The sequence below is a fragment of the Patiria miniata genome, unplaced genomic scaffold (genome assembly GCF_015706575.1).
Source record: "Patiria miniata isolate m_02_andy unplaced genomic scaffold, ASM1570657v1 HiC_scaffold_5, whole genome shotgun sequence".
NCBI lineage: Eukaryota > Metazoa > Echinodermata > Asteroidea > Valvatida > Asterinidae > Patiria > Patiria miniata.
Genome location: NW_024037072.1, coordinates 10,407,519 through 10,421,508, shown reverse-complemented (window position 1 = coordinate 10,421,508; position 13,990 = coordinate 10,407,519). Strand labels below are relative to the sequence as shown.

The window sequence follows — 13,990 nt, the reverse complement described above, 5'->3', positions numbered from 1 at the left end:
TCAGCACCCAGACTCTAAGTGGTATTAAACAGAGTGATAAATACCGACGGAGTACATATTTATTCCCATTCATAAATACCTTTTCGGTAAAAAAAAATCATATAATTCGTTCAAAACATCCCGATTTTGTTCAACAAATTCACTTTATGCTTTTTGAAACATCCCTCCTGCAAAATAATGGAGTGTTCAGCTGGCGAGTAAGATGAAAACAACCCTTTTATAGAGATTGACGCGCGCGTATCATGTTCTACGCGATGTCGCGCAGAACGCACCTGGCGCGTTGCGTTTTGAATTTAGAACTATAAAATTCTAACTCCCTGGTAGTGTTGCGCATGCCTACGTGAGGATTGTGAACGTTCAACCAATGAAACGATAAGAGGCACTGGATTTTTAGGAGTCCACATTTTATTGTGACACTGGAAAAGTGTTTAAGACCAGCTAGCCATGTCTTTATCATCCGTTTAATACCGGCCACCTGACGGGCTCTCGACCAATAGGAATGGCTAAACTGTCTGAGGTATTTATGAATATGATATATGGGCAGAGTCGTCTATATAATGTTGTGCCCTGGCTCTTGTTGCTTCCTACGCGAAATTTGCGCTAATTAAGGCCTCGTCCCATACGGATTCCAACAGTTTCTGTTACAAAATCGTCAGAATTTTTTTTCCTTGTAGATAAAAAGAGTATACGATTCAGGCTACCATGGAGGTCTATTACCTCGTCCTATACGGATTCCAACAGTTTCTGTTACAAAATCGTCAGAATTTTCTTTTTCCTTGTAGAAAAAGAGTATACGATTCAGGCTATCATGGAGGTAGTCTAATTCGCCGTGCGAGCAGGGAGACTCGGACCCTTTCACTTCAAGGAAGAGAAGTAGGAAACACATTGTAGGCCTATTATTGTGAATTATCACACACGTAATATCCATAAGAGCTGCCGGCAAAAAAAAAATGTGGATCAATAACAGTGACGACTGGCTAAACAATAAATAAAAAAAATAAAAAAAACATTTAAAAACTTTGGTTGGGCGATTCACAGAAAGTTAACTGAATTTGCCATCACAAATTTGATCTCGGCCCAAAAGTGGGCAAATACACGAATAATTATGCGCGACTGACGTCCATAAGAAAAGTAAGTTAGGCTCAACTTTGGTAGCTTCTATAGCTTTGGCCCCCTACGCTATAGTTACTTGTACAACACTACTTTTCTAAATTATCACGACATGATTTGTTGGGGGAGAAAAGAAAAGAAATAGCTATGTGATTATGTGATAACACAATCATATACACAATTACAAATACAAATCGAAATGTAATAATTACAGGCCCGTATCTGGGAGGGGACGACCCCCCCCCCCCCCCCACATCACACACACATACAAAATCGGACGCAGGTCCACTTTTTTCCTCGGGATTTTTGTATGAGTTCCATGCGATCTGATACACAGTGCCCTGTGGAGACATGCCGTGCCGATGGGGATCGAACAAAAGACCACAAGGTTATCACGAAATAGATATTTGGATTTTACTCAAAAACTAGGAATTTCCAAGGCTTAGGGATATTAAGTCCGAATTTTAGCCCAAGAAATTAATTCTGGTTAAAACAGGAGCATTTTGAAGCTACACTTTCAAACTCTAAAATTTTAGTACACAATATGTGACGACTCTGAGAACAAAGAAATGACTCACCCTCTCAAGGATACAAATTCCAGACTGAGTATGCCCGTAATCAACTGTTTATTACACGTAAGGTCCATTTTATGGTGAAAAGGTCCACTTCATGGTAAAAACGACCCTCAACTCCATACTACCAGGCTGCATGGCTGTGATGTGCGATATTAAAAATATCTGTAAATTGTAGGCCCAAGCTTTCCTTAACCTTCACAAGACAAATAATATCAGACGTTTGGGCATTAACATCCATTGATTAAACTAAATCAATCAATTTATCATTAGAGTTGGCCAGTCAAATACACCGAAAAATATTTAACCAGTTTCCCTCAACAAATTTCGTTAGCATGACATGCAAATTGAACAGAATTCAAAATTAGCAAACTTGACCCACTGTCATATAAACCGTAAATATTTAAAATATTCATAATCTTATGGGATTGTAGAGTAACTTGCCTACTTTGCGTTTGAAAAGCGTTGGTAAACATTTATTTTTCTTTTTTTTTCTCTTCTCTTTACAATATTAAGTTAACTATATGGTCTCTCTATCTTGCTTAAACATTGACAGACTACTCATTTCAGTTAAAAAAAAAGATACAGGATCGTTTGCTTTTTGTGCAGTGTTTCGTTTGAAGCAACAGAATTGCTCAAAATCTTAAGAAGGGTGCATGACAACTATAACTTGTTGAAGTTTCAGCTCAGCTAGTGGGTTTTTAACGTGTAGATTAATGCTTATGGTAATTTGCTTTGGGAGGGTTCATATGTGCATACACAATCGTTAGTGGATTTTTAAGAGGTCTTTTTATACACCATGAGTCGTCAGTTTTATAGTTTCGTTTTATTCATATGCATCTTGTGGGTTTTTTGATATGTAAATTACAATTAATGCTTCTGGTAAATGCTTTGGGAGGGAAGGCTTTATTTCTTTGCTTGATGACTTTTAAAATTAATGTGATTTTCTCAGTAATGTTAATTGTTTGTTATGTCTATTGTGTTTTATGTATGCTGGGACCCATGGGAGACCAGAGGATTCCACTGAATGGGCCACCCAGTTGAAATAAGAAATAAATAAATAAATAAATAAATTGAGAAATTTGTTGGGTATCGTATACGGATTCTCCTGCATGCTAAACGCACGTAAAGAACTGTGCCCTAGTGGGGCACGCTTTCTTAACTTCTTTCCGATCGATTATTCCAGGCAGAATAATTTCAGAGTATTTGGTACATGTGTCTGTCTTCACTTTGAGTAAGGCGTTCTCTCGTTAAGTCGGTAAGTACATTTCGGGGTAATTGCTCATGTTCATATTAGACGTGCCTTTAAATAATGATGTATATTCCCAAATTCCGACCATTTACACAAAGCCCCTTTTTTAATTTTTACGTCCGACAATTATTTGGAGCAAAAAGTCATTCGTGGTCGTTTTCTCACACAGGTCACCGTGTGCGATCATTTGTTTTGCTGTGTTTTCTGCCTTGCGGAGGCAAATATCTCCCCTGCTTGATATTTTTTTTCGCTCTATGCGAGGTGAAGTCACCGTGTGCAGGAAATCTGAGCTAAGTGCTGAGCCAAAAGAAGTAACTAGCCAATGAAAGTGCATACTCAGTTCACGCGATTTCAAGATGGCGGCCCACAACGAAAGTGTCAGCGACGTTGTCAGCGACCATAAATGGGCAAGCTGGACAAATGCTCCAGTTGTTTTGCAATTTCTTCTAAAACCTGCTGGTGTTTGTCCCTATTCTTGAAATCATGCATGCTACCGGTAAACAATATAAGGATAATTATTTAAAAAGTAATTCTAACTATCGAGAAGTTCCAGCTACAAAACATCTCCAGAATATATGTTTGTGCAAATTAAAATGTTTAACTGGATCCAGTAAGCAAAGACATTTATTAACGAAACAAAAAAACACCCAAAATTATGTTTCTATATACGATGACATTGAGTCGGGTAGTGGTAATCTCGGGTTTTGCCCTTCATCAAGGTATATATAAACTGAATGCTTACCAGAAATTGTATAGGTTGTTGGAACTAGGCACTTGTAAGACGTCTGCACCAGTCTGCAAAAGGTTGTGGGTTCGAGTCCCACCCGGTAAGCCATATGATTGTTTTGTTTCGCATGCCTTCGAGCGACACTGCAAACTATACAGGGTGTATTAAAAAAGGAAACCCAGATAATTATGAATGTAACTTTTAAGAAGTAAAATGTAATAAATATTTTGGATAAGTTAAAGATCATGATACCTTGATTGTGTGTATCAATGATACCTTGCAATCTTAGCCAAGTAAAACTTGGTCCAGAACAGGTTTTGACCCTTGACAGAATAACAACGAATGCTCAGTCATCCATGGCCACAGACACACAATCAGGGTATCATTGGAAAGAGGACATTGGCGTTTCACATGATCTTTCACTTAATTGAAAATAATTAATACATTAATTATAATTTGCATTTACATCTGGGTTCCCTTTTTTTAGTATACACCATACAGTGTTTGTAAACTTGCTTCGGTGAAGGACGAAACCCGATATTAAAATTACTATTAAAGGAGATATGACCCCTCTGGAAAAAAAAATATATATATACATAAAAGAGCCTCTTCGTGTATCACATCGCACCAAAGTGGCTGTAGGCCTACAGCTCCGTTTATCGTTACTTTTGCAAAATACATGAGGATTCAAGATCATTGCGGAAAAATGGGTTTATTAATGTAAATGTTGGTAAGCGATAAGGCCAAAAAAAAAAAATTCGGTCTCTGGTCAGACCAAAGTTCCGGAATTGACGCAGGGACGCGTCTTTTTTTCTTTTTCTTTTTGGCTTTTTTTTTTCTTCAAGCTTGGATTGTACAGACAAGGTGGGGTACTATTTTGCTATTTGGTGTCCTCATGTACATTGGTGTCCTCCATAATTTGCCTTCAAGTTGATGCTCTCGATCATTTGCCTTGGTGCAATTTCCCATTCCTTGGTGCTCTTTCGTAAAAAAAAAATTGAGGAGGTGCGGCAATAGAGGGCGCTGTTGGAGCTACCGCGGAACATATTGGGGGAAAAAAAGATTGACGCGCATGATTAAAATCGACGCGCGCGCTGACCAGAGACCGACTTATTTTTTTTTTTTGGCCTACTATAGGCTATTATTTCTAGCTAATGAGTGCGCTGTAATTGACACCGTCGTCTTGGTACAATCAGAGGAAGTATCACGTTTATTGAGGAAATTTAGAAACTTAATTTTAATCTAAAACATTAATTCTGCAATTTTTTTAGCCTGCAGTAACCTGCATGGGATTTACGTCTACCTGTACCGCTAACATGACGCCGCAATAGCGCCCTCTTGTGCTCACAGTAGGGACTACTCTCAATTTTACTTTTTTACACCAAAGCATAGACTGCAAAGTGACCATTCGTCGCCAGCTCCATCTCTGTTGGATGTTCATCGTGCAGACGACACTCGCTGGTGCCCGACACGAAGTCGAAGGAAACGCAGCCAGTATACCTGGTGCAGCTCGCGGCACAGCGAAGCAGCGATGTGAACCGTTTGATGGATAACGGGGCTGAAATTCTCACCGAGACTCCCTCGTGTAGACGAACGAAGTTGCCAAACTTGGGCAATGATGCTGAAAGGCCAACAAACAAGGGGAAGGCTATGTTAGGGTGGTTGAAGTTGTTTTCAACTTGCTCTGGACTGGCCTCCTTATTTTGGCACCCAACCCAACAACATGTGAGTTGGAAATCGCCACCAGATCTACATTGATAACATAACTTTTTTTTCCCAATTCTTACACAATGGAATCAGGAGAGACAACGTTTGTTCGCGTGTTGGCATACCCAGGAACCAATTCGAGATCAAATAAATTAATGTAGGTGCCCTTTTCATCGCATCTGAAAAATCTATAACTTAAAAATCTATACATATATATATCTTTAAATGAGTGGCGTAAACTATCAGAGGCACGCCCTCTCCTGCTTGAGGTCAAAGTGCATCTTGGTCTTCCCTTCCCCTGCTAACTCAGCATCTGGGGAAAGGCAAAATACAGCTTTTTGTTGTCAATAACGTCCATTAAGTTCCCCCAGTTCAGGCAAGGGCATTTTTATAAGGGATGTGGTTTAGACGTGAAAAAAGGGCACTGGCCATATCCTTGCTGAAAGCTGGACATTTTTGTTCACTGGCCACCCGGCCTCCATTAACGTTCACGCGACATTCAAAAAAAGGGCGCTCGTGAAAAAAAAAAACACTTGTGAAAAAAGGGCTTTCTACAGGCACAGAGTATTGAAATGATGAAGTAACTGATTAAAAATATAGTCCCACAAAAAAGTGGATAACCTTTCCCTCAGGACTTTCCGATTTTCGGCGCATCACACTCTCCAGACGTGTATTCCTCCAAATTGACCTCTGCCAGTTGCAGATAAGCGTTGCTGGCCGTCACACCTGGACGAGAGATGTTTATATCCAGGCTAACATAGCGGGCCATTCGCGGCGGATCGCACAGGAATTTGTTGGTTGCCCCGTCCGAGGACTGATTCCTGAAGGCTGGGGAGCCGCATGGTGGGCTTGGATCATTGGTCACATTCATGTTCAGTCCTGCCCGGACTAATGCGCCGGTAAAGCGGTGCTGGCCTGATTAGGAGAAAGGAATTTACTTATGAACGACAAGCAAACAACAAACGACAACAACGCCGACGGCGCTGGTCGGTTGGTTCGTGGTCACGTTCACTAGCATGTCCGTTGGTCGGTTGGTCGGTCGGTCGGTCGGTCGGTCGGTCGGAAGGTCGGTCGGAAGGTCTATGGCCGGTGGTTGGTTGGAGGTCCAATGTTGAATTGGTCAGTCAGTCGGTACGTCGGTCGCCTGTTCGGTCGGTCGGTCTACCTGTTGGTTGGTCAGTAGTCAGTTGTTATTTAGGTCCGAAGGTCGGTTGGAAGGTCGGTCAGGTCTTTCGTCGGAACTTACCGCAGCATCCTGTCCGAAGTGTGACAGTAACTCTGCCCAAGCAGTGTTCCCCATCTAAATCGACAATCCACCACGGATGAGGGTCCCCAGTGTCTGGTAGGAATCCATAAACAAGACAATGAGGTAGATTATAGGTTTCCCCAGTTAATACATTCGATGAAAAGACACTTTAATTTCGTTCCTCAACATCGTTGGGCTTCAATGTAAATTTCAATTCCACCTTTGCACTGAAAGATTTCGTTTTTAGTGGACTGTAATAATGAGGGTATTCTTATTTGTTGGTCATTCATTTTATTGCTTTTGTAATACCATTTCGTTTGTGGCAAGGAGAACTTTACGATTAATAATACTCACGACATAGACCCAAGTCTCAAATATTGACGCCAATATTGACGCCAATATTCACGACATGGACCCAAGTCGCACATATTGACGCCAATATTGACGCCAATATTCACGATATGGACCCAAGTCGCAAATATTGACGCCAATATTCACGACATGGTCTCCATGTCGCATATATTCACGCCAGTATTGACGCAAATATTCACGACAGGCCCAACTTATGCGTAATTTTTTGTTGACAGCAACTTGACCTGGCTCAAGGTAGCCGCGGATTTGGCCGGATTTCTAGCAGCGTATTCAACTGCGTATTCAGCCGCGCATTCACCAAAAGTCAAACAATCTATACTACATGCTGCAAAAGGTGATCTATTTTCCAGATAGATAATTTACTTTATTTAACGAATTTTTCAAAATAAACGACAATTATCAATATTTTTTTTTCACGCTGTATCAAAATTCACAAAATAACCAACCATTTCAAAACGATGTTTGAAATGTTGATGCAATAATAACTTATAAATTAGCTACTTAATGGAAGTAATCACATTTCATGTAATTTTTCAACGCTTTTAGAGATGTTGAAAATTAAATGCTTCATTTGAAAAAAAGATTGTTTGACTTTTGGTGAATGCGTGGCTGAATACGCAGTTGAATACGCGGCTAGAAATCCGGCCGAATCCGCGGCTACCTTGAGCCAGGTCAAGTTGCTGTGAAAAAGAAATTCACGCATGAGTGGGTTTACAACTTGGGCCTGTCGTGAATATTGGCGTCAATATTGGCGTGAATATATGCGACATGGAGACCATGTCGTGAATATTGGCGTCAATATTGGCGTCAATATTTGCGACATAGAGGCCATGTCGTGAATATTGGCGTCAATATTGGCGTCAATATTTGCGACTTGGAGACCATGTCGTGAAAATTGGCGTCAATATTGGCGTCAATATTTGCGACTTGGGTCCATGTCGTGAATATTGGCGTCAATATTGGAGTCAATATTTGCGACTTGGAGACCATGTCGTGAATATTGGCGTCAATATTGGCGTCAATATTTGCGACTTGGGTCCATGTCGTGAATATTGGCGTCAATATTGGCGCAAATATTTGCGACTTGGGTCCATGTCGTGAATATTGGCGTCAATATTGGCGTCAATATATATGTGCGATGTCCCTTTAAACCCACCATAGTAGAATGATTGCTAGACTGTTTTTACAGAAATGATATGTACACATTTTCAACTTTCTTTCCCTGAAACATGTCCGCTTGCACCAATCTGTCACAAAATATATTGTTAAACGCGACTTCATTGCGTGTTTATTGTGTATAAAATTAAGGACACTCACGTGCAACATCATTGGTGAATGGAGGACAGGAACCAAATCGAGGACGAACTCGATTAGAAAACGTGTACAAAACCAATGAGAGCTGTTGCGAAAAAGTTCAAGTACAAACAAAGGAAAAGGAAAGGGGAACAAAAGAAAATCCTCGATTTACACCATAAACACACATTGAGTGGTCTTACCAGTGTATTGGAACGTTTGGTAGGAATTGTTAATCGCCCTCCCAGCGGGCCCTCCGCTAGTGCTCTGCCATGCTTGCTTGTTGACAAGCGGAAGGGCTGTGTAAAAGAAACCAAATCACGGTGTTTGCAGTCAATGACATCAATGTATTCATTTTCGGCAGTTGTGCTACGATAACATAACCACTTGTCTTTCTGTAGGACTAGGGATAATTAATCTTTCACGTGAAGCTCCAAAAGTGCTCAACATTTTAGAAAGGGTGCCAAACAACTAACTTGATGAAGTTTTAGCCCGGTGGATTGTGTACATTTTGATAAAAAAGGGACAAAACAATTTCCCTTTCCTTTCCCCGAGAAATGGTCTCTTTTCAAAATAGACCAAAAGGACATCAGTATTCAAAGCTATCGTTTTGAGTATAGATCGATGTACAGGGTGAGTTATAACAGCGGAACCGAAACGCAAAAAAATATATATATTTCATATTAAAAAAAATATTAAGCATCAATTTAACAAAGTAATGGCTAGAAAGCCAATTTTTTAAGCTATACCTTAAAAAAAAAAGATACTGAATTTGCTCAATCCGTTCAAAGAACATTACAACAATGACTCTAAAACCTCTTTCATCCAAAAATGCGATTTGAAGAATCGTCGTCACAACTGTCTTTAAACATCACCAGCGATAAAACCTCAGTTTAAAGTTAAAATTATTCAACAAAGTCCTTTTGAAGGCCCGTCTTTTAAAAAAGTGGATTTTATAAATCAAATTGTTTGCCTAATCAGTGTTGTTAATAGAGATATTATGTAGGCCTATATACTACAGTTGTTGACAGTTGTTGAAACAAGTATTCTTTGTCATTTTCTTTGTCGTCGCAAACAGTCAGAATAAACACTAAACTGTGTTTGTTTGGACGAAACAGGTTTTCCGGTCATTGCGTTTAATTGGTGATATTCTTTGAACGGATTGAGCAATTTCAGTATTTTTTCTTCTAAAAGTAGCTTATGAAATTGGCTTCCCAGGCTTCCCAGTCATCATTATTATGTTCGGTGCTACATATTTTTTTAAATATGAAATATATTTGTTGGGGTTTGGGTTTTGCTTTTTTTTACTCACCCTGTATATACTGCAATGATTTTTTTTCACGCAATTAACTCGGGTAAAAATGTATTCACGCTAAGGGGTATGTATACGTTTATTATCTATTATTTTTGTCATAGATCAATAAATTCGTCTTAAAGCAAATGTGTTTTTCATCATCAAGTTGCTATGCCTCGGTCATTCGAGTGTCATTGTTTTTACGCTTCCATCTCCTCTTTCGCCGAGGATCGGGAATGCACGTACTGAATATAAATGACAGAAGCGCGAAAATGAATGATATACTTTCTCAATTCAAAGCAAATTAAGATCGAAAACGGAAATAATAATGACACCTAATGACTGCCCAACATGGTTTTCTTCAGTTTTGGGCTTTTCCGCAAAGTTGCGGGGAAAAAAAATCTTTTTATTCCGATATTTGTTTTTTGCTTTTCTCGCAAATCTTTCTTTTTGTTCTGATTTTTGGGGGCTTTTCTGCAAATTTGCGGAAAAGCCTTTAATTGGTTCTGTTTTTTTTAATTACTTCATTTTCTTAATTCACATTTTCACTGTTCTGCTGCTGGACCTTCCACCTCTCTGCCAAAGACTGCCATTTAGAGCAATGCATAGTTGTAGGTGTGTCTGTATACTAGTGTACTCGTGTCTGCATTAATTAGCTCTGCGGAGGCCATCCGTGTTTTTTGCCTCAACTATGCATTGCACTGATCGGCAGACAGGTGGAAGGGTGATTCAGCAGGACAGTGAAAATGTGAACCTTTTCAGTAATTCAGATACAAGTTCAATACATGTAATTCCATTTCATTCATATTCTGCCCTGTTGTTTATATTTCCTTCATTGTCTAGAGGCCTATTGTTGCTTTTGTGTTAGCAAGAGACATATTCTGAACATTGTGCTGGCAGTGTTTTCGGTTACAGCCCGATAGTATGAAGGTTCGATAGTCTGAAGGGCCCATTTGTTTAGTCCGAAAACAAACTAAGGTTCAATAATCCGAAGGCTCGATCGATAGTCCAAATAGACGACAACAAGGTTCGATATAGCCCGAATAGATGATAAGGTTCGATAGTCCGAATATACGGTAGGGTTCGATAGCCCGAATCGTCAATAAGGTTCGATAGCCCGAATTGACAATAAGGTTCAATAGTCCGAATTGACAATAAGGTTCGATAGTCCGAATGGACAATACGGATCGTCAGTCTGACACTTTGGACCTTCGGACCTTAAACTTGATTCGGACTATCAGACCTTATTGTCGATTCGGAATAACGGACCTTACTGTCGAATCGGACTATCGAACCTTATTTTCAATTCGGAATAATGAGCCTTCGGACTATTGAACCTTATTTTCGTTTCGGACTACTAAATCTTCGGACTGATTAATCGTATTCTAAATTCAGACTACTGAACCTTCGGACTAATGAACTTTCGGATTAATAAGCCTTTGGACTATTGCATCGAAATACTCGGATTATAACGAACCTTAATTCATTTTCGGACTAACGAACCCCCTCTTATGGAATTTTTGTGCATTCGGACTATCGAACCTTCGGACTAAGAATCTTCGGACTATTGGACCTTCGGACTATCGGGCGGCCCCGTGTTTTCGGGTAGTCACAAAGTAAGGCCTGTTTCCTTTCATGCATGGCTGAATATCAGTGAGGGTTTTACTGAACATGGTCAATACACAGACTGATTGTTGGATGAGAGATAACCCTGGTATCTTTTCCCGCTTTTGTGGGAGACAAGAACTAATCCAAACCGACAATTGTTGTGACTCACATTGTATGTGTTTGGAATCATCTAAATACCTCGTTAAGATACCATGTTGAATATCAGCATGCTTAATTTTGTGGAAAGATCGAGGGCAGTACTTATGAACGGAACTTGGATAAAAGCATTGTACACAAGTTCTAAACTACCCAAAATTAATGATTGCAGAATATGCGTGCGTGATCATGTACATGTAAAAGCTTGCCGTTCAAAACTCTCGAATTTTTTGCGTTGACTTTTTGAGTTTGGGTTGACTTTTCGAGTTTCTTTTCGTGTTTTATTTAGTTGAATTTTCAAGTTTCGAGTTGAATTAGAGTTTCGAGTTGACAGTTCTAATTTCGCGTTGACTTTTTAAGTTTGGGGTTGTAACGTCGTTATGACGTCAAAATGTCCATTTAAAAAGCAAACACATATAAGGGAATGCCTGATCTTGTTGAAACTTGGTGTTGAAACATTATGTTAATAGGATGGAAAATCTGAAATCAGTCCAAATACCAACCTTTGAATAGATGCACGAGTAGTTACTAATAGTGAACTTAAAATGGACTACAAAAATGGTATTGTTCTGAAGAAAACAATCCATATGGTTTTGAGTAATTGTGCCAACGGGATTCGTTAATCAAAAACTGCCAAGATTAGCCAGCCAATGGAACATCGACGTCACGTACACTGACCGTCTGAATAAGAATCGTGTCCAGAGTACTGATTTGGGGATTTTATGAAATTCAAAATACGGAACAGCAACTTCTGAAACGGAATCTCTAGCAACGGAAGCCACTTTCGAGATCAAACAATGTGCAATGTGTTTCTGTGATTTTTCAAAACGTATAGAATGAAACTTCAACAGGTTGGCTGCCGTGCACAAAATTGCACAAAAACAAATGGTCCTACGTATACGTATATACCTGTAAACATTTTGTAATTTCATACCTGTAAGATCGCAGTAAGCATACTGGATGCAGCACAGCAGAATCTCCGATATAGAGAAGAAACTATTACCCATTTGCTTGCCTCCAGCATTCAGTGACAGGCCAGGTATTTCCAACTTCTCCACTGAAATAGTCGGAAACTAGTCAGTCAAGTGTATGGACGTACTACAGCTCGACCTTGGCGTAGAAGTGACACAGTATATTTTCACCAAGGATACCGGTCTTTTAACCGCATCAGGGAACCAATTTCATTGCCTAATTATATCTTTAATAATTAAGGTATATGAGTCGCCTGCGACATATGTAGCGCACCAAGTACCACAAGTCTCTCACTTGCTGGTGCCCCCCCCCCCCGGGACTTCCCACTGGAAAAATACTGGCTACGCCACTGGTCATAGGCTGGAGAAGAGAGCCTGGCAATGATATGGGTATAGGCCCTATGACTACCCCATAACGCCAAGAAATTGGCTAAACCCGGCCCATTGTGAAGATCAGATGCGTGGAAAGACTCTACTATAGGCTGACCATCGCTTATTACGTCGTTTATTATGCGTATGGCGCCATCCTTGAAAACATTATCGCAGCAGAATTAGCACTGTCCGGGGAACCGACATCACAAACAAAATCCACTTAGTGCATCCGTTCCACCTAAAAAAGGATACGGATAATTAAGCACAGAACAAAATGGTAATAAATATAACTATCGTCATGAAAAACAGACGCCGTAACGAGTGCTGTCTGTTTGGTCAACCTACTAACGATCATTGGGATGATTAGCAAATGCCCAGAAAAAAAACATGAAAAATTCAAGGACTAATATCGAAATAGCGCACTTTGTGTAATTGTTTCCCCTTAAATGGTATATCGTTTGGAAGAAAACTGACATTGATGGTGGGTTTGAAAATAGGGTGCCCAGGGTCCTGGCACGCTACGCTAGCAACGGAATCCAGTTACAAAACCCTAAAAAATTGCGTATAAGATTGTTTGTTTCCTGAACTAAGAAGGCCAGGCCACACTGTGGTATTTTCGTACACTGTCGAAATGTTACTTACCCTAACTGAGTTGGGTATTTTTTGTCCTCTCAATTGGGTAACATTGGGTATTAAAACGTTGGTTATTGGGCATTAAAACGTTGATTAATGCTGATTTGTTAAGATGTGCGTCCTTTTTAGTGAAGATGTTGGTCTTTTTTTCATTTACCCAACTCCTGGTGCTCTAATTTGGTAAAGGAATTAAGACCACAATTGTTGTAGAACATTTGAACGTCCTTTGCCCAAGCTGAGTTGGGTTTGTTGTCCTCTAAATCGGGTAACATTGGGCATTGAAACGTTGGGTAAAGCTACATTGTCTAGAATTTGGTAATCATAGTGAAGAAAATTTGACCAGATCATCGCAACGTGGGTATTGAAATGTTTGGTAAAGCTAAAATGTCCACAAGTTGGTCATTCAGTTTTAGTGTGAGTCGGTTGTCATTTCCTAAACTACTGGTGCTCAATTACTTGGTGAAAGGCACTAGACAACCCAACCCCCATATTGATTTTCGGAGGCAAAGTGTCCCGAGAAAAAAAACCTGTCTACATTTCAGAATTATTTGCTTATGATGAAATCCACACTGCGAACATTCCTGTATCCGCCCCTTGCTGGGTATGTTGTCCTCCCAGTTGGACATGTCAAAGGCATATTATCGATGCAACAATATTAGTTGGCAACAGCATGGCAA

The 13,990-nt window shown here is 39.9% G+C and overlaps 1 protein-coding gene across 1 annotated transcript; it reads right to left on the bottom strand.

Moving 5' to 3' along the window:
• Positions 1-5,996: 5,996 nt before the first annotated feature.
• LOC119742020 (fucolectin-5-like) lies at positions 5,997-12,766 on the bottom strand. Its single transcript, XM_038218028.1, has 4 exons — positions 12,272-12,766; positions 8,483-8,578; positions 6,615-6,707; positions 5,997-6,283 (listed from the first exon to the last, which is right to left on the bottom strand). Exons 1-4 carry the CDS (start codon positions 12,342-12,344, stop codon positions 5,997-5,999), a joined length of 549 nt encoding a protein of 182 aa, XP_038073956.1. The 5' UTR covers positions 12,345-12,766.
• Between the last annotated feature and the right edge of the window lie 1,224 nt (positions 12,767-13,990).